Source organism: Coffea arabica, chromosome 9e (assembly GCF_036785885.1).
Source record: "Coffea arabica cultivar ET-39 chromosome 9e, Coffea Arabica ET-39 HiFi, whole genome shotgun sequence".
In the NCBI taxonomy this organism is placed as follows: Eukaryota; Viridiplantae; Streptophyta; class Magnoliopsida; order Gentianales; family Rubiaceae; genus Coffea; species Coffea arabica.
Window position 1 is genome coordinate 34,000,252 of NC_092327.1, and position 24,881 is coordinate 34,025,132.

At 36.6% G+C, this 24,881-nt stretch overlaps 3 protein-coding genes and 1 non-coding gene across 15 annotated transcripts; 2 read left to right on the plus strand and 2 right to left on the minus strand.

The window, feature by feature from the left end:
- LOC113710310 (peptidyl-prolyl cis-trans isomerase FKBP17-1, chloroplastic) lies at window positions 1–11,867 on the minus strand. 9 transcript variants are annotated; one of them, XM_072065422.1, is made up of 9 exons: window positions 11,463–11,867; window positions 9,260–9,382; window positions 8,138–8,254; window positions 7,398–7,536; window positions 5,962–6,080; window positions 5,069–5,274; window positions 3,927–4,582; window positions 2,251–3,819; window positions 1–1,942 (listed from the first exon to the last, which is right to left on the minus strand). In XM_072065422.1, the coding sequence occupies exons 1-5, from the start codon at window positions 11,796–11,798 to the stop codon at window positions 6,073–6,075; spliced, it is 723 nt and encodes a 240-aa protein (XP_071921523.1). In that variant the 5' UTR covers window positions 11,799–11,867; the 3' UTR covers window positions 1–1,942; window positions 2,251–3,819; window positions 3,927–4,582; window positions 5,069–5,274; window positions 5,962–6,072. The 9 variants fall into 9 exon arrangements, with proteins under 9 accessions (XP_071921523.1, XP_071921521.1, XP_071921522.1 ...); XM_072065420.1 differs by having other exon boundaries at window positions 2,251–4,577; XM_072065421.1 differs by lacking the exon at window positions 2,251–3,819.
- On the plus strand, window positions 512–4,495 carry LOC113709816 (putative late blight resistance protein homolog R1A-3). The gene has a single exon (XM_027232671.1). The coding sequence runs from the start codon at window positions 512–514 to the stop codon at window positions 4,493–4,495; it is 3,984 nt and encodes a 1,327-aa protein (XP_027088472.1).
- A 1,314-nt stretch (window positions 11,868–13,181) lies between the features above and the next one.
- Window positions 13,182–13,254, minus strand: TRNAK-UUU (transfer RNA lysine (anticodon UUU)). Its single transcript has one exon. It is a non-coding gene; the product is annotated as a tRNA-Lys (tRNA).
- An 89-nt stretch (window positions 13,255–13,343) lies between these two features.
- Window positions 13,344–24,110, plus strand: LOC113710308 (uncharacterized). Of its 4 annotated transcripts, none has more exons than XM_027233239.2 (17): window positions 13,344–13,713; window positions 14,465–14,509; window positions 14,672–14,712; window positions 14,818–14,899; window positions 15,930–15,974; window positions 16,279–16,335; window positions 17,554–17,613; window positions 17,731–17,858; window positions 17,991–18,255; window positions 18,354–18,420; window positions 19,067–19,137; window positions 19,243–19,332; window positions 20,359–20,467; window positions 21,627–21,718; window positions 21,990–22,095; window positions 22,229–22,357; window positions 23,755–24,110. In XM_027233239.2, exons 1-16 carry the CDS (start codon window positions 13,531–13,533, stop codon window positions 22,351–22,353), a joined length of 1,566 nt encoding a protein of 521 aa, XP_027089040.1. In that variant the 5' UTR covers window positions 13,344–13,530; the 3' UTR covers window positions 22,354–22,357; window positions 23,755–24,110. The 4 variants fall into 4 exon arrangements, with proteins under 4 accessions (XP_027089040.1, XP_027089041.1, XP_027089039.1 ...); XM_027233240.2 differs by having other exon boundaries at window positions 23,758–24,110; XM_027233238.2 differs by lacking the exon at window positions 23,755–24,110 and having other exon boundaries at window positions 22,229–22,581.
- The last annotated feature ends 771 nt before the right edge of the window (window positions 24,111–24,881 follow it).

A 24,881-nucleotide genomic window follows, 5' to 3' on the forward strand; every position in this document is an offset into this window, starting at 1 on the left:
TTAAAGTTGAAGTAACCACATATGCTTATGAAAGGTGAGTTGAGAGAATACAGCTGCATATAAAATGAAAAAAAATTGTTAAAAAAAGAATCCCCACAATCTTAATACTCAAAAACCATCAAGTGGCAAATAATTTTGAGGTTATGGTGTCGTGGTGGAGAGTGGTTGCTGACTAGTCTGCACAATTCTTGTTGCAGCGGGCAGGTGTTGTTTGATGGAGTATTTGAAACTTGAGGGGCCATTGTATTTTATTGTGTTGGGAAACTCTCTTTCACAAACTACTCTGAATTGACTTCGAGATTGGGACTGCACTAGTTGACTTTGCAACCTGATAGCAGCCTGGTTGATTTTATGATTTTGATACATGATCTGAACGAAGTTTCCCCTGATAGCTAGCCAGCTAGATACAATCAATTCCTTCACAAAAATCAGTGGAAAGCCATAACCATCAAGATTAATCAATTTCTTCACTAAAATCAGTAAAAAGCATAGGCCGAGATTATTAGTGCAGATGTCTGCCCTTCACGCTGAAGATCCTTTGAACTATCTGATTGACTTAGAAGATGGGTGCTCTGATCTTGACATGAAGCACAATGTCCAGACGCTTAGACTCCTGATAAGCATCTTGAGGCCTTTTCTCAGGATTTTGTTCGAGTGGCCACTGGAACACCGAGAAATTCAAGAACTTGCGAAGCATATGGTCAATGTGGTCCAAAAGGTGAGTTGGTCCTTTGAGCCCCTGCCACCAGTACGACGCTTGAAACCAGTTGAGGATTCATCAACGAGAATTGCAAAACTGGTCGCTCCCAATTTGAAAACTGTGAAGAGCTTGAAGGAGAATTTTGCTCGCATTATCACCATTTGGACTTCATTTCCAATTGGTATGTACAGTAGGAGGTATGGAGATGAACACCTGATACACTTCTTGGATTCTCTCTTACAAAATCTGAAGGATATCAGTATCATCTGTAAAGCCGAAAGAATTATCGGTCAGAGGGAAGAACTAGCAGAAGTCGAAGAGAGGCTAAAATATTTGAAAACTTTTCTCTGTCTTATTTTTGTGCCATTTAAATTGATTAATGTCGTGGATTCTGTTGTGAAGCTTGCTGCGGAAATCTCATATAAACTTTTCCTCTGTTTTGTGGATGACGAGTTGGTCACCGGTGATCTGACAAGAAAGCTTAATTCTCTCCTGCCGGAGCTCAAAGAGGTTTGTGGTGGATCTGATCCATTAAGATTGCAAGATAAAGAGCTGATGATAAGTGGCGATGTTCTGGGCTTCGTTGACCTTCTCATTTCTAAATTAATGCTTCTGATAACCAAGGCTAGACTCATGGATGAGCTAAAAGTTCAAATTCAGATCCTGGCTGACGAGCTGAGGTCTATTAGGATCAGGCTCATGGATATGCTATTGCAGAATCCCATTCAAGAAATAAAATCTCTTCATCTCCCGATGGTAACTTTGATCGTGGACGCTGGATTCTTCATTTACTTCTCTCCTGATAAAGTGGGGGATGAAGAGTTAACAATGACCAATCATTGGAGTCGTGGCCTTCGTGATTCGCTTGAAGCCGTCCAAACAATCCATCAACAAGCAACTGATTTATTTAAGAAACACTTGCCTCTGTCATTGCAATCTAATTGCCCCGCCAGCAACGAGTTGGAAATCATTGATTTCCTCATACAGAAAATTGAAGGGGCAACTTTCGATTGTCCGTTGAAGCATCAAATTGTAATGTTGAATGAGGAAATGGTAACCTTGAGAAAATGTTTGAGTGGAGTCGCAGAGCTGATGGGGAACTCACGAATGGAATTTCTCTTGACACAGTTTAGGCACGCAGCCTACCAAGCCAATTATGTCCTCAATTCATTGGTGGCTGGTGAAGGATCGCTCTGGCTTCACAGGTTGGGCATCTTTGTCATCACAAACGATATCAAGATACTGCAGAAAGAGGTGAAAACTATCAAGATACTGCAGAAAGAGGTGAAAACTATCAAGATCATGCAGAAAGTGGTGAAAACTATCAAGATGCTGCAGAAAGCGGTGAAAAACACTTGGAAGGTGAATTTGGACGGTGGTGTTGGCAGCGTTTCCAAGGCTTCTACTCATGCTTCAACACAAATTCATCAACCCCAATCTATTAATGCACCTGACTGTTCCAAGGATGGGATGCAAATCAAACTAGAGGAAGATGCTAATAAACTTGTCGGCAGGAAAGATGCAGTAGCAGAAATAGTTGGGCTACTTACTGAAGGATCAAACCAGCTAAAGATTCTCTCTATTGTGGGCATGCCAGGACTAGGTAAGACTACCTTGGCCAATGCTGTATATAAGCATCCTTCTGTTGATACATGCTTTGAGGTTCGTGCATGGGGTAACTTATCTCAAGTTTACCAGAAAGAGACCTTGTTGTCCAGTATATTAGATCAAGTGCATGCCAATCCAAGCCACAACACCAGTGGAAAAGATGTTGGTCAAATGCTTTACCAAAGTTTAAAGCGTAGAAGGTACCTAATTGTGTTAGATAATATATGGGACATAGAGACCTGGAGTGGTTTACGTTCAATTTTCCCTGATGACGAGAATGGGAGTAGAATTTTATTTACTACTCGAAGCCATGGCGTTGCAACACAAGCCAATAGTTTTCCTTATGCTCTTCACCTACTCTCCAACGAAGAGAGCTGTGAATTGCTATGGCTAAAGCTGTTTAATGGAGAAACTTGTCCTCGGGAATTGTCAAGTATCTCAAAGCGCATTGCCTGCAGTTGTAAAGGGCTACCACTTGCAGTGGTTCTGATAGCGGGAGCTCTGAACAGGACAAAGAAAGAAAAAGATTCTTGGGAAAAGGTTGCTAAAACCTTCATCAGGTCGCAAAGCATACAGGAACGAATCTGGGACATCTTAGAAGAAAGCTACAAGCTTTTACCAGATCACTTGAAACCATGCTTCTGGTATTTAGGAACATTTCCAGAGGGCACAACAATTTCTGTATCCAAACTGATGAGGTTGTGGATTTCCGAAGGATTTATTCAGCAGCCAAATTCGGGCCAGAGGAGCTTAATTCAAGAGGCAGAGACTTGCTTGAAGGATCTAATTGATAGAAGCCTCGTACTGGTTACCAGAAAAGGTTCCAAAGGTGGAGTCAAAGAATGTCGCGTTCATGATGTACTACGGGAATTTTGCTTAGCAATACTCAAGCAAGAAAGATATGAAATGCAAGAACACATCTTTCCTGGTGGAATTTCAGTTCTTTATGGTGATTTTAGAAGGCCCGAGCAGAATCTTTTGAGCACTTTCCCTACAACCAAGGAGCCACAGATAAGTTCTTTGACGTACTATGATATGACCGATATAGAAAAAGAATCCAGAGATAGAGAGGATCTGCTTAAACAGAAGGAGTTGAGGGATTTGCATCCTCGAATTAGAGATGGTACTCTCTCTGAACAAGCCATATTCTCTGATTTGATTCCTGTCGGTAGAGGTCTTCTCAGTGAACAGGTGCCTAACCGATATAGACGATTACATTATGGTTTTGTTCTCAAGTATAAATACCTCAGGGTGTTGGATTTGGCAAATGTTCTATTCCAAAATAGCGCCGACACCTCTGATCTCGTCAATATAGCTAATCTGGCTTATCTGAGGTATTTAGCTGTTAGAATTCGGACAACTGAAATCCCCTCTGAAATAGGCAATCTCCGAAACTTGGAAACTTTTCATCTTAGCGGAGCAATTGGTAGAGTCACGTTACCAGAGGCCATTTGGAAGTTGGTATGCTTGCGGGATGTTATAATGGATCATTGTTTCTTCAGTTTCCAGCACTACAGTAGAGAATTTTTTGAGGACTCTTCCCAGCTGGATAACTTAAAATCACTCTCCACGATTTATATATGGCATGGAAATGTTGAGAAGTTGATGCGGATGCTACCTGGTGTTCAGAAGCTAGGATGCATATTTTCAAATTCTTGGCAAGAGTGTTGTGAAGCCAGCAATCTCTTTAAAATGTTGGAGTGCTTGCGTGAGCTTCAATCACTCAAGATGTCCTTCCATGCTATGGCACCATATCCTTTTAAGTTTACTTTACCTTCAAACCTGAAAAAGTTGACAGTATCGAATGCTCGCCTACCATGGGATGAAATTTCAGTCATCGGTCAGCTACCCAACCTTGAGGTTCTGAAACTACTCAGCAAGGCATTCGAGGGACAGGAATGGGACATGAGAGAAGGTGAATTCCAGAGACTGAAGTTCTTGAAACTGGACTCTCTGGATATTGTACAATGGAGTGCCTCTGGCGAGCACCTGCCCTGCCTCGAGCAACTCGTGGTGCTAAGCTGTCAGCGACTCGAGGAGATCCCTTCTTCTTTTGGAGAAATTTCAACTCTACAGTTGATTGAGTTGAAATGGTGCAGCACTTCAGCCAAGGATTCTGTCAAGCAAATTCTAGATGACCAGCGCGATTATGGCAATCATCAGCTCAATGTCACTGTTGTCGGCTAGCAAGGTGGTTACCCATAACCTTCTTGGTTGATGCAGATAGCATATACTCTCACACTTACTTTTGCTTTGCTTCTTGTAATGTCTGTCCTGGTTGAAAGATGTATGTATGCTTCTTTACTGAACTAACTTGTTTGTAACTAACTTGTTTGTCAAACATGACTTGATGAAATTCATGCACTGATTTGGATCCGTTTAATAAACTAGCCGAGTTTAAATGTGTTTGAGAAAAAATCATTGCAAAATGAATTATATTCTGATCAATAATAGTAGCCCAAAATCTTAATGAAAGAAGTGGTGCCATCAGTCAGAGGAGATTCAAACAAAATCATCAGCTAAAAACCAAAGCTTAAGGATACTGCAATCTTTTGAAGTAAACTTTTTTATCAAAATTAATCTATCACCAACTCTGTAAAACCCAGGTAACAATATCTTAGAATTCTTTCAAGTCAACTACCGAACCCAAAATGTATTGAGAAACACCGGAAGCAAAATGAAATGAGTAACGGAAACTACTATCTTGTACTCCAAGCAACAAATTGCCAATCGCTGAAAGTAAACAACTTGTATTCTTACATATGTTTCTGTAGGCTAGGATCGCTCACTGACAACTTTTTCATTAACTTCAAGCAAGTGAAAAGATCCTTATTCCAGATGTTGCAGCTGCTCAGGTTTACTTAGGCTCAGTCAACTCTGTCAACTCATCTCATGCTAAAATTCCTTCTTTTCAAATTGATATGCAGTCAATTTTTTCACTCTATCTGTCAGCAGGTAGTCAAATTCTGCAAGAAAAATGATCTAAACTTTACAATACTTCAGCAAAAGTCAAAGAACAACTGCATAAAATTTGAAGAACTCCCTTTAAGTTTTTGTTGTCCCATTGAAAGCATAAATAAGCAACATGGTAGTTGTAGAATTGATAGCCATGCATACTTTTAGCATGAAAATTTCCATTAAAACAAGAAAATCAGGCAGTTCCAAAGCAGTTAAGTCATATCAAGATAATGCAAAAAAACAGGATCTTTGTGCTCACTCCTTCATGTAAGAATGTGAATACATTTTTTATCTTGCTATGACTGGTAATACCAATCACAGTAGATAGAAGGTGACATAGATCACCATCTGTATTCTATTCCTTTTGCACTTCCTGCTTCAGCTGAAAATTGTAGCTGCAGGCAACCTAAATATCTGTACAATTTCAACAAGAAGTTAAAGTTAAGACAGTCAAATGCCTAGCCGAGAATAAGATTTGACATGACGTGACCACATAAAAACATTCACAGGTCTAAGAACAATGTACACAGAAGTTCAGGAACGCCTTTATCAGCACACTGTGAAACTGTTAATAAGAGAGAAAAATGTAGAAATGCCTATAAAATGCCAAAAAAAAAACTCAATCCTAATAAATCAGAAACCATGAAGTGGGCTACAATAGAGATATGAAGTTAATTCCTGCATCATAGGATTACCAGTGTCTTAAGCTGACCAACTCTATATCGAATATTAGGGTCCCCAATGTTGATCCTTCTCCGTTGGCAAGACGAGTTGGATTGAAAATGGTAGTAAAGAGCCTCTGCCTATCAAAAAACTGAACACCAGAATATAACCAAATTAAGGCATAAATTTGATGGAAAAATTAATTAGATTAGTTGTAGCATATTAAGGAGACATAAGGCAATGGAGCTTTCATAGATGAGATAGAAAAGAAGGTTATTTAAGCTCAACTTAGCCATAAAATATGGTCCACTTTACCTTGGATGCCACTTGTTCACACAAATTTAAGTGAAAATTCTGATATTTAATCTCTCATAGAAACAGAAGACCTTCACTATCTTTTCTAGTAAAAGATCATTCAAATGAACAAATTTAATGGATTACATCATGACACATATAGGTGCAGTATCGTCTCATCTAAACCTCCAGTTCTCCCAGGCTGGGAAAAGTTAATGCATCAATTTGTTTAATTAACCAGACACAGATCCTTTAGAAATCAGAATATACCAGGACTTTCTAGGAAGGAAAATGCATGTGTCTCATGTTACTCATCAAAAGAATCTTCTAAACTCATTCTTGCTTCTCAGTTTTCCACTGCCTGGACGGATAAAGGGGGGAAAGAGAAAAAAGAGAATAGCACATCCTAAAGATATGAGCTCTGAGTTTTGAATTTTTGAGTCCTGCAGAGTTTTACCTGACTTAATTGCCTGACCTGATAGTAATAGAGTTTAAAATATGAACTTATAGCTTGTACTGTTGGCAACTACATCCACATGCACCCTTATGTTAGCATTAGGCTTTAGACACACTACATGCAGAACACTCTTAACCTTGCATTAGCATTGAGATTTAGTCAAATAGAGAACAATTCATCTGTTCTAACAGAATGAGGCTGTTATCATCAAAATTAATATCAGCTTGCAAAGTTCTCCTCAATTCCTTGAAGTTTCATTGCTTGAGGTTGTAACCTCTACTTGCTTGCTTGCTTACTTGGTCATTACAGTATTTTCTGAATAAAGGCTCAACATACACCCTGTGTCTTTCCCTGAATCAAACATTCTCCACCTCTCCAGATGCCTGTAATGTCATCACCATTTCTCTCCTTTAAGGTTTCTCAGAGAGAAAAGGGGAAAGAGGGTAGAAGGCCAGAAAAAAAAAAGGAAGTCCAATCACAACTTGTGTAAAAACTCCCTTCCTCATCAGTCACCTAGCATCAAGCCAAACAGTATAAGATTTAGGAAATCATGGGAAGCCATTGCCGAATGCAACCCATCACAAGTTGACCTAATTAAATGTCAAGGGTGGAGTGAAACCAAATTCCAGTTAGTATGTATGCACTTCACATGTGTTGTTCTAATGCTTTCCTTAACTCCACAAGTTTTTGTCTTTGCAATATTCCTTTAATGATCACCTGCATCTTTTGTTCCACCATCCAACAGTTTGTTTAAGTTCCCAATAAGTTTCTGATATTTGTTTAGAGGATGTAGAGAGAATGTCAATTGGATGCATGAATCCCCAGATATTTTGAAGCTTGACCTTTTTTGCATACACTGTAGAATGACAATAAAATTAAGTAAATATCATCTGCTTGAATGTTTACACTGATCGGCACAAAATAATGCTTATTATATATGACAACAGCAACAACAACAAATCATCTTACATGTTAGCATTCCATGAGAAATTGCAGCAGGAAGTTCCAATAAAACAGTCAAGGCACTCTTAACTATTTCAGAAATGGATTAACCAACAACAACATAAAATAAATCATGGCAACACATCCTGTACATTTCACTAATTATTTCACTCTCAATCTTTGAGTGCCTCATTTATGTTACTCTCAGAACAATCCAGAATAGAAGAGTTAATTTCATTTATCGCCAATCAAACTGCCATTTGAAGTCAAATCTTACCTTATGTTCCACCAACAAATTCACTTCACTAAGAAATTACAGATAATAGTACTTGTGACCAGCTCAGTAAGTAAAACTGTTATGTCTCACTATGTATTCGGAAACTCTTTATTTATTATGCATGTATGTTTGGAGAAATACCAAAAAAAATGCTCCAAATTTCATAAATATTGCTCTTGAAATAACCAAACAACAATTAGGAAACAAAAGAACAAGACTCCATAAATGGTATACATACATTAGGTGGAATGGGTTCTTGAGATGTGCTCTGATATCCTTCAGATGGTGGAATAATGATACGACGAATGCCTCCCACGTTCATTGATCTGACTGCTGATTCGATTCCAGATATGACCTGCAAGATCATTATGTTACAGGACCTCAGTTAGTGCCACTCAAATAGGGCGGGGACAAAAAAAATGGGAGAGAGAGAGGAGAAGATGAAGAAGAAGAGAGGGAAACAAAAAAAAATCTAAAGAGGGAATAATGCTGTTTAGAAAAGGTATCACTCAGTTACCAAATTTGTTTTGTTGATGGAATTCGGTTGAAAGAATAAAATATGCAAGATTTATTTCTGCCCCATAAAGTTTTTCATTTTTATACTTGCATGTGGTGGGAATTAACTAGAATTCAGAGCAGCAAATAGAAGTGGTTTTAACAGCCCATTTATGCGCCAGATGTATAGGCACATTCCCAGTTTCCAAGCATCTTTGAAGCACAACTCTATGCAGCAAGAATATCATCAAAGCTTGAGTTGCAGCAAGAGAATTCACAAGTAATACTGGTGTAGTCGCAAGGCTTTCTCACCTTTCCATTTTCCATTTTGCAATTCCTGATTAGAGTATCTAATAAAAAAATCGCTAGAAGTCTCTTTCTCCTATTTGTTTAAGAATAGAAAAAAAGGTAGAAAGTGGTTAAAAATTCCTAATGTCCTAAACAAACGACTACCATATTTCAGGAAAAAATCAGAAACTATAGTATACCGATTTATTGTACAGCCAAATATGAGAGATCACAGAACACAGACACCATTACCATCAAATGTTGTCCAAATCATTATATAACAGGCACCGTGCGAGTCTACTGGCTGTTCATTGGCTTGTAAAATGCAGCTAATAGAGAGACAAATGTCTCTATGGAAGTGATTGAAAATTACATTTTCAATGTTCATGGAGAAAGAAGGGCATAATGCTGTGAAATGGTTAGGAGAATTAGCAAGAAATCTAGAATTATAAGAAGCAATTTCCGGGATTAAAGGTAAGGGATCAATGCATCGATTTGTAATTTCACATCTAGCAGGGAATGCAGAGAAAAAAAATGTCATCAAGAGGTTTCTTTTGACAATCTTTTGATGACTTACTTTTCCTGAACCAAGGATGAACTCAAAAGGAATTGGTTCGCCTGTCGCATCTTTGTGGTCATATGTAGAATCAAATCGCCATCCTTGTTTTGCTGCTAACCTTCCATAGTAATGAATTGCAACCTTTTCAGTGAACATGGAAAGTAGCATGGTTTAATTTGCAGTGTTCCTTTCTATACCTTAAATGCAGCTTCAGCACAAAGCCTAAAGACATATGCACAAGGACTACAGTAAAGAATCACATCATTGTGCATCTCAGCTACATATTCTTTAACAGCCAAGTGCAGAAAGAGTACAGAACAAAAATATATGGGATTCACAACATATATTTACTCAATCACCCCCTTATCAATGCAACCAAAGCAAGCACTATTAGATCAAAAGAAGGCAACTTGTTCCAGAACTAAAAGCACCATAAAATAATTCAATGTAAATCAGAGGAAATATGAATCAGCATTAATGTCATTTTAAGGTCAAGCAACCTAATTTGCTCGATAGAGAAACGATTTTTATCATTCATAGACAAGTATAACATTCACAAGGATCTTGAGGGAAGGGAAAGTAATAATCTGAACAAACTTCCAAACATAATACTCCACATGTACAGCAATTGTTGTGGAAAGTTGGTACTCAGCTAAAACAATTGAAGAGTATCTCTCTCTTTCTCTACTCTGATGATTCCTTAGAAAGATAGTTTAATGTAAACTGTGCTTCTCTCTGGTTTTTTTAACACATATGATAGACATTGATAAGAACTTAGATGACCAGAGCTGAGAGAGGCCTCTATTCTAAGCTCTTCTGGAGGAAGGTGGATTTCAGTTTACAATAGCAGAGTTTGGTTGTCCTAATCAGAGTCACCGTGACTTGCTACATTCTTGTGCTTCAATAGTAACTATGGTTAGTAATAGAAATTCTATAGCTGTGACTACAAACAGAAAAGGAATGTACATTAGATGCACAAAGTAGGTATGCTCAGTGGTATATTGCATATTGCATGGATAAGGTTTGTTTAGGGAAAATGAGTGTAGCTGTGTTCAACAATACCTGGAATTTGTTCCAGAAGGCTGACTTAATCTGCAACATATGCTAAACAATGGAAAAGTTTCTTCCAAGAGACAAACAATAAAATGAAAATCGTATTGTTGCAAAAGATCAATTTGATTTACAGCTTCTCAGAAAGCACGAAATTCGTGTATTTAGCTAGTTTTTAACAGAATACTATCTAGTCTAATCTTTAAGATGATAGAAAGGATAATTGTTCATTTATTTAGACAAAACTGTATGTACATACCTCCCCATTACTTGTATCTGTAAAATCTACTATTAATACAACAGAGCAACAGAATGCTTCAATCTAGTCTATGAATTGTTTGCATTGATCCTAATTCTTAAAGAACATTTAGAGATTCTAAGGTCCTGAATTTGGGGCATTTTGACCCCATACTAGTTGCCATTCACTTGCTAGGCACATAAGAAAATGTCTCTATTCACTTGGCACAAACAATTTTTCATTTGTATGAATCAAACAATATTAAACATCTCCAAATGGTGCAAATAGGTCATGGAACGTATTATGGGAAAAGAAAGAAGAGACAGATCTAATCACAATTATATCTCAAAGTTGAAAAATTAGCATAAGAAAACCAATAATTTAGAAGAGCTACTTAATAAAAAGCTAGTGAATTTGGGTACCTGGCAACAATTTAACAAACATAATCTCTATCCCCACCCTTCTATTTTTCCTAAATCTTGAGATAAAAGTCTAAAGTTAAGCCTTCAGATAAAATCTCAATATAGTCCAGACAGCTATGTCATTCGAGTTGGTATGGACATGACATACAGATACAGGCGTCAAATTCAAATTCCCCACAACAAAGTTAAATCCCAATAGAGCAACCTGCTAATGGCACCAGCAATATCTCAGTGGTTGTAACTTGTAAGTTTTCAGTTCAATTGAACATTTGAATTACTATTTCTTCTAAAGAAATTTAATCACTTCCTCAACTTAGCTAACACTTCCTAATTATAGCTTACAAGCCTTACATAACTGCTTTCTTGGATTACCTCATCTTAAATCCAAAACAGTTAAACTTATGACTCCATAGATGAATAGTAACCTTCTTCGTATGACCAAAAGAAGAAAACACCAAAAAAAAAAAAAACTAAAAATATACAAAAAAGACCACAGCCCAGTTGCATGTACCTTATCACCATCAGCAGGAATTGCTCCATCACCAAAGCGAAGGTCCAAGGCTTTGACCCCACCTGAATTGGGAAGCTCTACAAAATTCTGCCCTGTGGGTTTGGACCAAGAAGTTGAAGAATTGTCAAGTGACAATTGTTGTATTAAGCCTGAGAGTGATGTGGTGAGTACAAAAACAGATAAAGCTCTTCTTCTTGTAGCTGTTCTTGATGATGCTGATGAAGGGGCAGATGCAGAGATTTTCTGAAGTTGTGGGACAGAAGAAGAAATGGGCTGATTTTTGCATGCAAAGGAAGATGAAGACAATGGTGTTCCAGCAACATGCGCTATCACCATGGCCGTTAAGGCAGTTTGTATTAATCCAAATGGATTCCTCAGTTCTCAGTAGTCAAGCGTTGAAATACCGCAAAGCACATCCTCAAATCGATGTAGTAAAAAGTAAAAACTATCACTCGGTGGAGTTTTCAAAATGGCCCCTAGAATGTTTGGATATCTAAATTTCATGCTTAAAAATCTTTTGCTAGTTTTGTGCAAACTTTTCTCCTCTATCCAATTTAGCAAAGGACAAAGAGATCGACATCACTATTAATGAAAAATCGGATCATTGTTAGATGGATGCGGTTTATTTGAAAGAAGATGTACGTGCCAAAAAAAAAAAAAAAAAACTCATTAAGAATTTATCTAACTGTAGAATGCTAAACATAAAATTAATTATTTTAAATCACTAGGTAAAAGTATGAGATTGCATTATTGTTAGATTGCAAAGATGGAGCTACAAAGCAAAAAAAAAAAAACTATTCTCTATTTATCTAACAGCAAAATGCCTAGCGTAAAATTAACTTTTTAATTCAGTGGAATATAAGATTTTGAATAAAAAGTATGTCACCTATTTTCTTATATTTTAAGATAGTTTCAAACTTGAATAGAGAATTAAACACAAAAGTGAACACAAAATTATTAAAGTAGCCTAAAACATTTTTTTTTAACAAATTTAACAAATTTGGTTAGTTTACAATTTAATTCAAAACATAAGGTATCGTTTTGTATTTTTTGAAATCACAGGGGGCTTTTATGTATATTAGGTATATCACAAAGGGTTTTTTTGTTTTTAACCCATTTTTTATTCCTACAAGAATTCTTGCAATTTGAAGTTGGTTTTTTTTTTTTTTTTTTTTTGTCGAAACGATAGATGTTTTATAACCTAATCTAGCCTAGTTTTAAGGGGAAGGGGAAGGGGTTCGATGTGAGTACAGACTCCATCGATGAAGATCAATTAAGACCGCCACAAATTGTGACAAATTTGTGAGAGGCAAGGATTAAACCCCTGACCTCCAGCATCACCTTTAATGGTGATGACCACTGAACCAAATGGCCAGTGGCTTGAAGTTGGTTCAATTGGAGTTTTTTTAACCGTGGGATGCTTTTCGTCAGTCCGTTGATGCAATACAGCAAAATGAATAATACATTCCTTTCATTAAAGCAAGGCCCAATTGTCTGATAACGTTTCTTATTATTTTTTTTAATAAAACACATTTAGCTTAACCAGGCAACACTAAAAGTCAAATTCCACACCACATAATTGACTTGCTTCAAGTATTGCCAGGACGCAAATTGTTGGACGAAATTATGCCAAAAGAAGTCAATTAGTGCATAAACATAAAAATGAAATGGTTAGAAGAGGGATTTTGTCCAGAAATTCGCCAAAAAATAAAGCGCCCTCGCCGTCTGTGGGAATCGAACCCACGACCACGTGGTTAAAAGCCACGCGCTCTACCGGCTGAGCTAAGACGGCCTAGTGGCAATTTATACTTTAAAATATAATTATGTTATTCTCAATTTCTAAAAAAATGACGGAAAATGAAAATCAGGAGAGTCTCCTGCGGCCTCCTCACGGCTTCAAGTGAGTTCTAGAGATAGCGCCTCCCTCTTTTTCCCCTTTCCTCCAAATAAATTTGAAAATATATAAAGGCTTCTTCTTCTTCAGCTGTCTTGAGCAAATAATATTCGGCGGCTGAGCATTTTTTCTGAATTCAAATTCCCATTTTTGATTGATATCTTCCTTCTAATAATGGAGACAACAACAGAAATTAAGGCAGGGGGAGGAGGAGGAGGAGGAGGAGCAGAGCAGCCGCAAATTGTGGATGTCAGGTCAGTGGTAGAAGCCGTCTCCGCCGCCGCCGCTGACGATGATGCTGCCACTGACGCACCTCTTTATGAGGTCGAAAGCCTCTGCATGCGCTGCGAAGAAAATGTAAGAAGTTCTCTACTTTGCTCTCTAATTAACAATGCTTTGAGTTACAGTTTCCGTTTTTTATGTTGTCGTTCAATTTAGCATATTTGGGGAATGCAAGGGGAAGAAGAAGAGGAAGTAAAGACAAAGGTTTGACTTTTACAGTTATAATTTGGATGCCTTGAGCAAATTGTGAGTTCTGAATTCGATAAAAGATGGATGAATTATTAGTAGATGCTGGAAGTGAAAAGAATTAATGGTTTTCCTGCATTTTTGTGGCTGTGGGGAAAATGTAACTCTTTCTACTTACTCTTTAATCAACTGTAAATTGGGGAATTAGGGACTGCGAGGGAAAAAAGAAAGATAAGACAAAGGTTTGATTTTTACGATTGTAATTAGGAGGTTTTCAATTAATATAGGTGTTATGAAACCGATTAAGGATAGATGAATTAATAGGAGGTGATAAAATTGAAAGGAGTAATGGTTTTCCTGCATTTTTGTGGCTGCATATGTTTATTTCTGGTCATATTGCTCGTTTCAGTTTGTTTTTTGTTGCTGTTTCTATGTTGAACTGTTTTTCGCCCCTTTGTTGGTTAGAGCTTTATCTTTTCAGGTTTCATGATATTTTACTTTCTTTGTTATCAATCTGCAGTCAGAATGACATTGATTTAAGTAAGAAAATTTAGTTTTCTCTTGCTTCTGAAACAGAAGTAGAATGAGATAAGAGTTTTGACGTTTTACTGACATGAGTTCCTCTTTTCTTTGCTAACAGGGCGTAACAAGATTGTTATTGACTGCAATTCCACATTTTAGAAAGGTATATCTCCCTTTGCTGGTATCATAGAAAGGTTTGAGAAAAACAAACCTAGAATTGATTGATTTTGTGTTAATTTTTTTCTTCCATGGGTGATCACGACTTTGGAGAGGAAACCACTTGAATCCAGCACATTCTTACTTAAAAAGTTCCCTCTGCTTGCAGATATTATTGGCAGCATTTGAATGTCCACATTGTGGAGAGAGGTAATTTGTTCCTTCTTCAGCTCGGGATAATAAAAATTAGAAGTTGGGTGGGGCAAATCAGATGGTAGGCTTGTAGGTTCTTATGCTCTTATTACTTTCTTAAAGGAACAATGAAGTGCAGTTTGCTGGTGAACTTCAACCTCGAGGGTGTCATTATTGCCTGAAAATTCCATCAGGTGATCGCCAGGTTGTTGTCAATTAAAGTTTACTAGTTATTACATATATTCTAGTCTTGGAAATGATGATAGTGACTCGACATTTAAAAGGTTTCATTTAAATTACTGCTATCCATGTCATAGCTTATCATTTGTTGACTTTCTCAACAAAGAAGCATTTCATGATATCTAGTTAGACAGCACATAAACTAAGGTTACCAAAAGGTAGAAGCTAATAATACTCTGCTAATAACTTATCAGAAGTGTATATTTTAAGACAATCATGTTACAACCTTGAAACTTTGGGCATGATTCCAGGAGCTTTTTCTTTTCTGTTGTTGTTAAAGCATCTTTTGGTGTCTTGTAGAGTGTGTGAGTGATTATGACAAAATATGTGACTTGGTCCAAAAAAAAAAATGCAAGCTTTTGTGGTAGTTCATCTTATTTTGTGCATCTTTTACGTAGTTTTTGAGGATTTTCTGCTTTGCTACTTTTAAGCTTGATGTCTCATAATTAACCAACTGAATCCAGATATGACTCATATCTTCTACCTAGTTCTGTAAATTGACTTCTGGTACTCTTGGTAAAACTTCCTGTTGATTTGAGAGACTGATTGTGCCACATTGAACTTCATGATCCGGCATATGATGTTGCTTAGTCAGTGATGGATTTGATTCTGTATGCCAGTGTACTTATTTGATGTTCTTTTATATCTGTGGACCCATTTCATCACTCTTTCTTATAAGTTGAAAATGTTTTGTCTGTTTGATCTAGTGGCAGGTGCTTTTTCTTGCTTTCCTCAAGCTCCCTTTGCTGGCATTACAGTTTATGGATTATTTTTCTTGATGATTTTTGCCAATTCTTTAATTGAATGCTTCTCAAACTGTTACATTTGGAATTTACATTTCTAGGCCTCTTTGGCTTTCTTCTTCTTGTTATATTGATACTTTTGATGTATATAATTCCTAAATTATTTGATTTGTACTAATTGTTCAGCATTTTTAATTTACTTTTTGGATCATGTCTTGAACAAGGATGACTGGAAATTTAATTTTGTTGCAGATGCTGAATCGTCAAGTGGTTAAATCCGAGTCGGCCACTATCAAGGTATTCTATTAGAGAGTTATTCAAGATAAGGCACACAACTGTACCCTATCTTAGCAGTTGTATAACTGCTGCAAGTCTGTTATATGTAGTTCAAGTTATTCTTTCTTCCGGCAGTCTAGTAAAGGACATTTGGTTGTATACTTGATTAGATGCAGTATGGGAGCTTTGCTAAGTTTTAACACCTAATACATGACCCTGAGCATCTTTTGCATTTGTGCTTCATGTTCCAGTTGGGCTTTCTAAACAAAGGTTTCCTTTTTACGTTATGCTTACTATACATTTTCCTGTTCATGTATTTTTGCAGATCCCTGAACTAGATTTCGAGATCCCTCCTGAGGCTCAGCGTGGCTCTTTGTCCACGGTACAATTTTTCAAACCTTCTTAGCAATGCTAGAATTTGGTTAGCAATTTGAACAATTTCACTCCTAGTATGTCTTTAGGCCGGGTCAAAGCAGTCTGCAGAATTTTTGGGTGTTTCCTGTGGTCTTGCTTTGAAATTGAAAGGCTGTGTTATTTTTGCATGAGTGAAAGAGGTGTTGCAATTGTATTTGGGTATAGGAAGCAGTACTAACTCTTGAGGAGATTCTCCCACCGTTGCTATAATTTGAGCTATTCGCCATAGTTTTCCCAATCAATTGTTACATAAGTATCTGTATTGTATTTAGATACTGGTAATCTAACAAAACCAAGTATGATCTGTTTTTGCAAATTATGATACATAAACAAAAAAAGTTTATGCTCCAAAACCTCTCCTCAAAATTTTGTCTTGAATTGAAGTCAAATGAATTCCAGTGCTATCCCAGGGTGCAGTGCTGTTGCTGGAAAGGTACTTAGACAATAAAAGCACTTTCAGAATGTAACTAGTCCACTCTCCATAACTTGAAAAATAGAGCTTTTGGTACGGAAAATATTTTCATGCCAATGGTTGATATTTGGTGTTTTTCAAACATCTTTTACATTTAATGGAAATTAAAGAAAAAGTGATCTTTAATGACAAAGATAAAACTAAAACTAGGATTATCTTTAGATAGAATTTGTTTCTTTTGCATGTGCCTATTTGCCAAGTATGTGTGTTTCTTATATTTTCAAATAATCACCAATTATGTGCATCTATGTATGGATTCATGAAGTATACAAATTATCCTTTGGCATGAATTACCACTGTCTAATGAACCATTATGTCTATACTAGTTTTTGAAGAAAAAACTGTGAATAGCTTGATGGAAGGCTTTTTTTTCAAAAAAAAAATTAAAAAATTAAAAAATTAAAAAATTAAAAAATTAAAAAAAACTAATTGACAGAAAAGTACTTGTTATGCCCCTAAACAACAAAAATAGGCACTTTTTTGAGAGCTTTAGTGGCAACAATTATTCCGTCACAAGCAGCTGCGTTCCCAAGAAAAAAATGCTCCTTATACTGCATTTAGGTGAGATTATATTGGCACAAGTTTTTTTGTTAATCATGTTAATCACATGGAATTAAGAAGCTAACTTTCAGAATCCTTCACTCTTAATTTTCTTCAACATCTTCATGCTGTTGTCAAAACCTGAAATAAAATGTGTTCGTGGTGTATATCCAGGTTGAAGGGGTGTTGATACGAGCTGCTGATGAGCTGGAGGCTCTTCAAGAAGAAAGAAGGGTGAGTTTCTTACATTGAATTTAATTATTGGCATCATAGTTATTCTTGTTTTTGTTGTTAAGTGCTCTATCTTTTGGTTTAGAAATAAATGCCCTAACTCCTAGCTTATTTTCTCAGAAAGTAAATTCTCAAACTGCTGATGCAATAGATGAGTTCTTAATAAAACTGAGAGCATGTGCAGCAGCAAATTCATCCTTCACCTTCATTCTTGATGATCCTTCCGGTAACAGCTTCATTGAGAATCCGTAAGACATCATTTCCTATAAAATTGTGAATGGTTTCCCTTCAAAAGGAAAACATTTAGTTTTTGCAAAAGTCATTTCCTGAAATTCTGATTCCTGTCTTTTTGTATTTGACACTGATGTCTGTCTCTTTAGGTTTGCTCCCTCTCTGGATCCATCATTGACTATTAAGTTCTATGCAAGAACTCCTGAGCAACAAGCGTCTCTAGGGTACCTTGTTGACCCATCACCATCAGGAGAAGCTGGGGATGGAGCATTATTAAATACAGAGAATGGTCCCGATCAAATCCAAAGTGAACCACATGGATCAGTTGGTGCAAGAGCTGGTCGTCGAGCAATTGCTCAAGGTAACAGCACGGAAATTGCTGAAGCATTGTTTCGGTATTCTGCACCTGAAGAGGTATGTCGTCTTCTGAAAGCACGCCTTATGGTTTGGAAATTCCCATAACTTGAGCTCTTTTATGCGTTCTCATTAAAGTTTTTGTGGTATTTAAACAGGTGATGACTTTCCCATTAACCTGTGGAGCTTGTGCTGCCATGTGTGAGTGTCGAATGTTCGTTACCAGTATCCTTTATTCTATCATCTTCTTCACAACTAGTACACAATCTGACAGGTTGCCAAACCATTGCTTAGCAAACTTAGTATAGTGGAGAAGCAAACAATAAATAGGATATTATGTAGGAAACAATTTGGACCAGGTTGCTTCAAACAAATATTTGCAATGCCAGTGGATACTTTTTAGGGTGTCCAACATTAAAGATTTGAAGGGCCCCTTCTTGTCGGTTCATCCCCTTTTAGATGGCACATTCAATTTGTGCACCATAAGTAAAACTAAATCAAAAGAATGCCTTGCTTAAAAGGATTAGGTGTTTTAGTCTAGTTGGAAGGACTTTTCTCCTCAGTGATGGGGCTGAAGGACCATGAGCATTTGTCAAATTACACTTGGGTTGACAAGTACAAGGAAATTGGAAAGATGCATAGGAGTCATGCCTCCTGTATGCAAGTTTTTTTTGTTCGCAAATTTCAATAAATTCGCATGGAAAATAGTCAAAAAGTTCTTCACCTGCTTCTTTGTGGTTTCTTCTATTTTTGAAGTTCCCTGTCCATATCTTGACTAAACTTTTATTTCTTTGTAATTTCTTTATGCAATTGTAGTTGTTTCATTTGGTAAGCCTTCACATTAAGCCTTGTTGAGCTTAACCCTCCATAGATATTCCATACTTCCAAGAAGTAATAGTGATGGCATCCTCCTGTGATTCTTGTGGTTACCGCAACTCAGAGGTACTTTTCTCTGGTTGTGTCTATGAAATAGTGGCAAAAATATGGACTAGGCTCTACACATTTCTCTCGCTTTTGACGTGCGCTGATGTTATATTTTTCTTGCAGCTGAAACCTGGTGGAAGGATTCCTCCTAAAGGAAAGAAAATTACCGTTCATGTTGAGAATCTAAAGGATCTTAGTCGAGATGTGATAAAGGTATAGTTTGAGCTTGTTTCGGTATCTATGACTGTGATGTACTGTCACTTTGAGAATGGAATATATCTCTTACTGGTCGTACTCCTGTTCCCATTATCTATGTTGTGCTTTATATTTACATCTGTCTCAAACATGTGTCATTTGAAGAGTTGAAACATAATAAAGCACTACTTTCCAATCTTACCTTGTTCTAAATTTTCCAAGGAAAGCATGTTGGAGCAACAAATGGCCATTAACTTTGGCTAGAAAGGCATATTAAGAAACCTTATTTTTTCTGCTCATTTGTCACTCTGAAAATATTGGTTTCTTCAGCTGTGTGCTGTATTGGTGATGAGACAACAAAAGATAGAAAGGAATAATAATCATTTTTGGAACTACTAAATTTTTATGTTGTGAAATGGGTATCAACAAGAGATCATCCTCTATGAATCCCATTGGAAGTTATAGCATTTACATTCTTCCTTTTTCAAACTTCTTTAATTTCTTTCAGGAAGTGTAAATAGTATGTTGTTATGGTTTTGAGTTTTAATTGAACTTGCAATTCAGTTTAGCGGTTCATTAAAGGAGATATGTTATACTCTTCTTTCTTTTTTTAATCATCCTTGAAAAATTCTAGACCGTAAAACTTTAAGTGCTGTATCTTCTTTGCATTTTGTGGAATTCGTGCCCCAGTATTGGGTTGGTTACCAGAGTAAGAGTCCTCACATGCTGTTCTAGATGTTTCTAGATAGTTTGACTGTGTGTGTGTGCATGATAGGGGTTCATGGTTCGTCCTCTTTTTTTTTTTGGTCATTATTTTTTGAAATTTGTAATTTTGGATCTAAGCAAGAAAGTTTTGTACCAGAAAACTTTTGGCATAGCTTATCTGTATGTGACTTGCTGCAGAGCATCTGATTGTTTACCTTTTCTTGTTTCTAAATTGTAAATTTGTACAAGTTCAACTGCTCTTTGTTTGAATTCTTTCATTATTGTAATCTGCTTATAAACTTGAAGAGTTTTCTGACTTGAAAAATTGGGCCAAATCAGTCAGATACTGCTGGTGTGAAAATTCCAGAGCTTGACTTGGAGCTGACGAGTGGCACCTTGGGTGGGGTTGTGACCACTATTGAAGGTTTGATTACAAAAATTAGTGAAAGTAAGTTTCCTTGTAAATCCTCATTTTATTTCTCTATCTACCAATTTCTTGCACTATCATTTCTTGTTCAATTTCTTGAAAATATAGCTAATATTTGGTTACTCTGTCATTTACTTTTCGCTGGATTAATATCCAGCTTGTGTCTAAGATTGCATTGCCAAATCGGTTTCGTAATATCTCTCAATGATTATTCAGAACTTTGTCATTAGTTGATTGTAGTTTTTGGTTTGGTCCGTTGAAGAGCTACACTTTCTCAACTATTTTTAAGTGGTTTTTTCTTTTTGTGCATCCATTTGTCTTTTCTCACCTTTTAGGTCAATTAGGTTTGGACGTTACTTTGTTCTCCTCCTTCCCTCATTTTCCTTCTTTGCAACACAAATTTGATGTTAGATCCCTCAAATGTGGAGTAATTCTTCATTCTTTTTTCAACACCAGAGTATTTGTATTTTATTGAGTGAGTTTGGATCTAGTTCCTAGTCATTTTGCTTCTCTCGTGAATCTTCAAATCACTCCTCCCATGTGACTCCTCATTCTTCAATTCTGCACTCTGCACATACTCCCAGATTTTCTACCCTTCTACAAGCTTGTTCACATGCAAATTCCCCGAGTACCCCATTCTTCCATTGTCTCCGTCATGGAGCCAGATTTTCTAGCAACCACTCTTCTTCAAGCTTCCCTTTTACTCCTGTTTCAAACTCAAAGGAGCATTTACCGATAGCCTCATTTGAAAACTAACTCCTTAGGTTTCCAGAACTCCATTACCAGGAGGAGATCTGAGAATATTAACATCTACCTAACGGAGCTTCCTTTCCCCTTCAGCTCCTTCCAGGAGGAAGTTCCTGTGGAATTTTTCAGTTTTCTTGGCTTTTGGAAGGTATAAGCCTCTTCTAAATGGATTTCTATGAACAGAAAGGGGATAGCCCTAGTGATCTATTGATAGGCTCAGATTGTTGTGGAAATTTTAGAAGATAGGAAAATTATATATTCTGCATGTCCCAGAAGTGGATTGATGATCATACCTCAGCGTGCCGACAATTTTATTTATTTATTTTGATTTTGGTTCTAATCTTTGGCAAATTAAAAAATCTTTTGCTTGTGCTGAACTGTTAATGCTAATGAAATTTTTTTTTAAGAGAGATTTTATATATCAACACTGCAGATCTTGAGAGAGTGCATGGATTCACTTTTGGAGATAGTCTTGATGACACTAAAAGAAGCAAATGGCAGGAGTTCACGACAAGGCTTAACAAGGTGAGTCCCTTGTTACCACAAAATACTCAAAAAGTATAAATACATGGCTGAGCTAAAGTGATGCTATGTTGCAAAGTTCATTTGTATTTGGATGCTATGTTCTAAATGCCTGCTCAAATGTTTATGGTTCCTGTACTATCTTCTTCTCGCATATTCATTGGACTTACAAGACATTTATAGAAGAAAAGCTTAGCATGAGTTGTCTGTCTCCCCTGAAATTTATGCTTGTAAATTTGTCCCTCGTTTCATGCAAACCTTTTATATAATACAGCTTTTGAGCTTGGAAGAGCCTTGGACATTGATTATTGACGATGCTCTAGCAAATTCCTTCATTGCACCTGCAACTGACGATATTAAGGACGATCATCAATTATCATGTAAGCATATGCCTTCATTCTCTTCCTGTGATGACGATTCTTCTGTATGTAGTCATATTTTCGGTCGATAAAATTATGCCTCCTGTGTACTTGAATAACTTAAAAGTAGCATATTGCTTCTAAAATTACCCAGTGGAGGAATATGAAAGATCGTGGGAGCAGAATGAGGAGTTGGGACTCAATGATATGGACACTTCTTCAGCTGATGTAGCTTACAATGCAGCGGATGCTGCACCCAATGGTGAAACAGAAGTCTGATATGGTGCGCTTGTTTCTTTAACTGGACCATATGTTTAACCTTTGGGGTGTCTTTGTATCATTATTAGGCCGTAACCTCGTATCACTGTTTCAGTTTTGTATTATTTCCCTCGTTGTCATTTGCTAGTTTGGGAGAATTTTGCTTGTTAGAATTGCTCTTCGTGTGATAATTACTTGTAGATCAATTTTTGTTTTCAAGATTTAGAAGGATGAGAATACTTCGATCTATTTAAGGTGGTGTGAACTAGACTGAGTTGATAATGAAGGTGCATAAATAGAACTTGTCTTGCAAAAATTTACTCACCCTGAACGTAAAACTGCAAAATTGTTCTAATATCTCTGAACTCTACTTCGGATGACAATTTTTACAAAATGAATTCGTTAAAGTAGTTTTGACTGGGTGTGATGTCTACAAGGATAAAAATCAAAGAAAGAGGTAAAACATCTTTACAATTACGCTTTAAATTATTCGGTGTAATACAGTTCATCTGTGAAGTTGGCAAGGCCCGTTTGAGTTTGCATTTCCTACACCACATTATCTGTAACTTGAAATTTCAGAAGTTACGATTTGAAAAAAAAAAAAAAAATCACAAATTTCCCCAATGACTTCTAACGCTTAACATGTATGTTTACATGGTACCTGAAAATTGGTAATTTTATTTGATAAATATCTACATCTATACATACTAACACAAAATATAATTATACGAAATATAATCCAAATATTTGATATAGATATGGGCAAACCTATGTGGAAAGAGTAGTACTAATATCTCTATATATAATTCAATCATAGATTTCTGTTACAAAAATTGCAACTACCTCCTGGGTACGAATAGTATGATAAGTGTTTCTTGCGGAGGGGCAAGGGAAATGAGGATAGAGTTGAGTGCTATATTAAAATGAGTTAAAGCAATTCATTGCTTCCAAAATTTCTCCACCTATTGATTTATAGAATGCCGTATGCAAGGATGCCTCGTTGCCATTTTGCTATAAATAAATCAGCTTGTCTAAAGAACATTGGTCTTAACGGACAGAAAAGGCATTGGAGTTATGGAAGCGAGGAAATTTCTTGGCATCATTTTGCTGCTCTTTCTTCTTACCATTTCTTGTAAGAGATACTCAGACCCTCTTTTCGCTCTAAAACCTGATTGAGGTAGTGTTCTAAATGTCGATCCATATCTATGCATGAATGTTCTTTCTTTCCATTGAATGCTCTTGTACTGTATTACATAATTGAGTCCTTTTCGCCCACTTTACTTGATTTTGTCAAAGGACACTAATGGTCTGAGCTCTTTTCTCTATTACCCAAATGCAAGGACTCTAGAATGTATTTAGTTTTTTCTTATTTTGTAAGCAAAATGTGCAAATGCTTACTCTTTGATTGTTTGAAAAATGTAGTAGATGATGTCATGGAAGCTGAAGCTGCAGCATGCTCTAAACCATCAAAGCATTTTGACGGCCCTTGTTTGTTTAGAGGAGATTGTCGGTTTTCCTGTTCAGAAGAAAATTATCCTGATGGCAAATGTAGCAAGCCTTTTGGCAAATGCATTTGCTATAAGCCTTGTGATGCATGAACTAAAGCACATCTCGCTGGACCATAGTAACAATCATGATGCTTGTGATGGGTTTCCTTATGTGGAATTAAAAACTGTGGTATAACTGACATTGCGAATACCTCGTAGTAATATAAGATAGCATGTTACCTATTATAGCAATGGTGAGCTTTCTAGTATGAATGAATGTGTACTTATGAATGATTGAATGTTACCTATTATAGCAATGCTATAACTAACATTGCGAATACCTCACCCACTAATTTGAGAGGTTGGGTTGGGTAAGGTAGGTTTTGGATTAAATTTGGGTTGGGTAATAAAAATTCATATATATTTTGGGCGGTTTGAGTATTTATGTTGGATACCCATTACCTAATTTAAATTTAAAAAAAAAAACAAAAAAACAAGTTAATTTAAAGCGGTACCCGACCTGCCCCGTTGAGGAATTGTAATTTGGAGCGGTTCAGAGGATGAGCCCATTGAAACATGATGTGACATAGGCTTTTTTTATTTTTTTATTATTTTTTTTACTATGTGACTTAGCTTCAATTGCTTGGTTCTGAGCAAAATGTTGAGCTTCTTTATTTATTTGTTTCTACATTATTGTTTTCCATTTTGGCCCAAAGCTTGTTTAACTTTCCAATATGCTCCGCCAATGACAAATATTTAAGATGATGAATCCACTTAAAATACAGGGCTCTGTTTCGATTGCTGAGATTGTTTGAGTCCTGCCATGGATGAATAGGAGCTTTGATTATATTAATTAGCAGGATTTCATTAGCCAAACATTGATTTTTGTGGTTAGTAATTACAATTCCTGAACTAGGATCATATAATTAAAAACCCGCGTTACCCGACCTGCCCCACACACACACACACACACACATATATATATATATATTTTTATACACATATTATAAAATAATAATATAGAGCTAAATAAGTAATTTCGTTGAACAAATTACATTACAA

Coding starts and splice junctions, on each gene's coding strand:
- LOC113709816 (XM_027232671.1), top strand. CDS start 512: ATGTCTGCCCTTCACGCTGAAGATCCTTTGAACTATCTGATTGACTTA.
- LOC113710310 (XM_072065423.1), bottom strand. CDS start 11,798: ATGGTGATAGCGCATGTTGCTGGAACACCATTGTCTTCATCTTCCTTT. Junction 8,255..9,259: donor TCATCCTTGGTTCAGGAAAA/GTAAGTCATCAA, acceptor ATGATCTTGCAG/GTCATATCTGGAATCGAATC. Junction 7,537..8,137: donor AAGAACCCATTCCACCTAAT/GTATGTATACCA, acceptor GTCATTCTACAG/TGTATGCAAAAAAGGTCAAG.
- LOC113710308 (XM_027233239.2), top strand. CDS start 13,531: ATGGAGACAACAACAGAAATTAAGGCAGGGGGAGGAGGAGGAGGAGGA. Junction 14,510..14,671: donor CAATTCCACATTTTAGAAAG/GTATATCTCCCT, acceptor CTCTGCTTGCAG/ATATTATTGGCAGCATTTGA. Junction 19,333..20,358: donor TTAGTCGAGATGTGATAAAG/GTATAGTTTGAG, acceptor GGGCCAAATCAG/TCAGATACTGCTGGTGTGAA.